At 33.2% G+C, this 1,983-nt stretch overlaps 1 protein-coding gene across 1 annotated transcript in view; it reads right to left on the bottom strand.

The window, feature by feature from the left end:
• The window catches only part of LOC109590860 (probable kinetochore protein NUF2), a 2,535-nt gene extending 737 nt beyond the window's left edge, over positions 1 to 1,798 (bottom strand). Inside the window, exons 1-12 of the mRNA XM_020006720.1 lie at positions 1,736 to 1,798; positions 1,657 to 1,684; positions 1,531 to 1,606; positions 1,381 to 1,454; positions 1,230 to 1,323; positions 1,105 to 1,167; positions 924 to 1,013; positions 749 to 862; positions 574 to 632; positions 395 to 479; positions 203 to 303; positions 48 to 135 (exon numbers count right to left, since the gene is read on the bottom strand). Coding sequence (XP_019862279.1) covers positions 48 to 135; positions 203 to 303; positions 395 to 479; positions 574 to 632; positions 749 to 862; positions 924 to 1,013; positions 1,105 to 1,167; positions 1,230 to 1,323; positions 1,381 to 1,454; positions 1,531 to 1,606; positions 1,657 to 1,684; positions 1,736 to 1,793 — 930 coding nt within the window. The 5' untranslated portion in view covers positions 1,794 to 1,798. The remainder of the gene's footprint in view (positions 1 to 47; positions 136 to 202; positions 304 to 394; positions 480 to 573; positions 633 to 748; positions 863 to 923; positions 1,014 to 1,104; positions 1,168 to 1,229; positions 1,324 to 1,380; positions 1,455 to 1,530; positions 1,607 to 1,656; positions 1,685 to 1,735) is intronic.
• Positions 1,799 to 1,983: the final 185 nt, after the last annotated feature.

The raw sequence follows: 1,983 nt of genomic DNA, 5'->3' as shown, positions 1-1,983 counted from the left end.
CCCAAAGTATCAAAAAGTGAAAAGGTTCTTGTCCTGCTAGTTTATACTTTTTGTTTTGTTTCTTCGAGCTCCATTAACATTTCGTGGTCTTTCTCTTTCTTGTTTTCCAAAATGAGCTCAAAAGACTCTATCTCCCTGAGAAAGAAGAAGAGAGAGTTAATTGTCACCATCTTGTGCAACCATTCATTGTACATGTACATACTTTTGCTGCTCTGAGTCACCATCAGTGGAAGAGAGAGTACGTTTATATTGTGATAAACCATTAATCTCTTCATCAATCTTTTTGATTTGACCAGACAGGTTCTAAAAATACATACAAACAAATAATTCTAAAAAAATATATTTTCAAGTACATGTACATGTACATGAACTTATAAATAGATTTCTGTAGTACCTGATCCCTCGATATCTTTGATTTAAGTTCTTGGGTTAGTTTCCTTTTGGAGTCCATTAATCTCTTTAAATCATTATCAAGCTGACTACATGTACATAGAACAATGAAGTAGAGAGAAATGTAAAGGAAAGAAAAGAGTATGAGTATTTTATTCTTAAACAAAACAGAAATACACATACATTGTCTTCTCAACCAGATGTGACAGTTCATCTATTTCTCCAATAGTATCATCCACAGACTAATGATACAAAAACACATATTGTAAGTACATGTGATGAATTTTCCAGTAAAATGACAATTATTTATATTATGTTCAAAATCTCTCTCTCTCTCTCTCCCCTCCCTCTATCTTACTGGTGTAACATCAGATGCTTTCTTAGCCAATGTCTCCCACATGGTGGCATTACCGATGGTCTCATCTCTCACGTTCCTCTTATCTTCAAGATCTTTACGTACCTCATCAACACTCTACAGAAACAAGACAGGAGTCACATGATAGTCACATGATGGTCACATGACTCGTGGACACCTGATAGAGCTCTTGGGGCGAAGTGACCACTTGCATTTTAAGGTCATTGATTCTGTCTTCTGATCGCTTTAAATCTTCTTCAGCAGTCGACTGGCAAGGAAAAGAGAGAGAGAAAGAGAGGGAGGGAGGGAGAGGTTTAAAAAGGAAAAGATTAATCATAATACTAAAGATAAGATCTTACATGGGCTTTTTTGCTTCTTTCTTGTGATTCTTCTGCCAATTTTAACCTAGACTCTAAATTTGACTTTTAAAAAATATGAAATTAATAATAATATACATGTACATGTACTGTATGTTAAATGTTACCATGTGAGTCTTGAGGTCTTGAAGTTCGTGCTCTTGCTCAGCAATTTGATGCTTCCTCGCATCTTCAACTTCTTTTCTTGCCTCCTTACTTTCTCTAAAGGAGAAAGAGAGAGAGAGAGAGAGGAATAGAAACATAGTTATCATTAATTACTCTAATTCAGCTATTTCTCTTTGGATATCAGTTATGCTAGTCACTGAGGCCTTTAGCTTCTCATTCAACTCTTCCTACACAAACATACAGTGTGTAAAAATTAAAAAAAAAACTATTATAAAATATAAAAACAATTTTACACACACTCACAATTTCTTTCCTTTTCCCTTCAGTGTTACTAATTTGCTCAGCAAAGTTAAAAAATTTGACATAATTGACTACAGCGCTAAAATAAAATAAGAATATGTTCAATTTTGTAATAGCTATTTTTTTTACCTCAAATGTTTCTGTAATCTTTTTGGAGCTGTAATGGTTAATTAACTAGTGGTTAATTAATTATTAATAATAAACTTACATGGTTCCAAAATGTCTCTCGGACTGAAATCATTATCAGTTAAAAGACAGACATTCATTAATCTCTGCCTGGAAATAAAAAAATAATATAAAAATGCTAAGTGAGTTAAACAGCATGAGCTTCATGAGCTGACAAGCACTACAATACAGTACATGGCATTTGGAACAACTTTTAAAATTCATAAAAAATCCAGTTTTGATCGGAATCAACTCAAACTTTATATTCAACATAAGAACATGCATACGTAT

Source organism: Amphimedon queenslandica, unplaced genomic scaffold (assembly GCF_000090795.2).
Source record: "Amphimedon queenslandica unplaced genomic scaffold, v1.1 AMPQUscaffold_9365, whole genome shotgun sequence".
NCBI classification, from domain to species: Eukaryota; Metazoa; Porifera; class Demospongiae; order Haplosclerida; family Niphatidae; genus Amphimedon; species Amphimedon queenslandica.
Note: the sequence above shows the minus strand (reverse complement) of the source record. Positions and strands in the feature narration are given on the sequence as shown.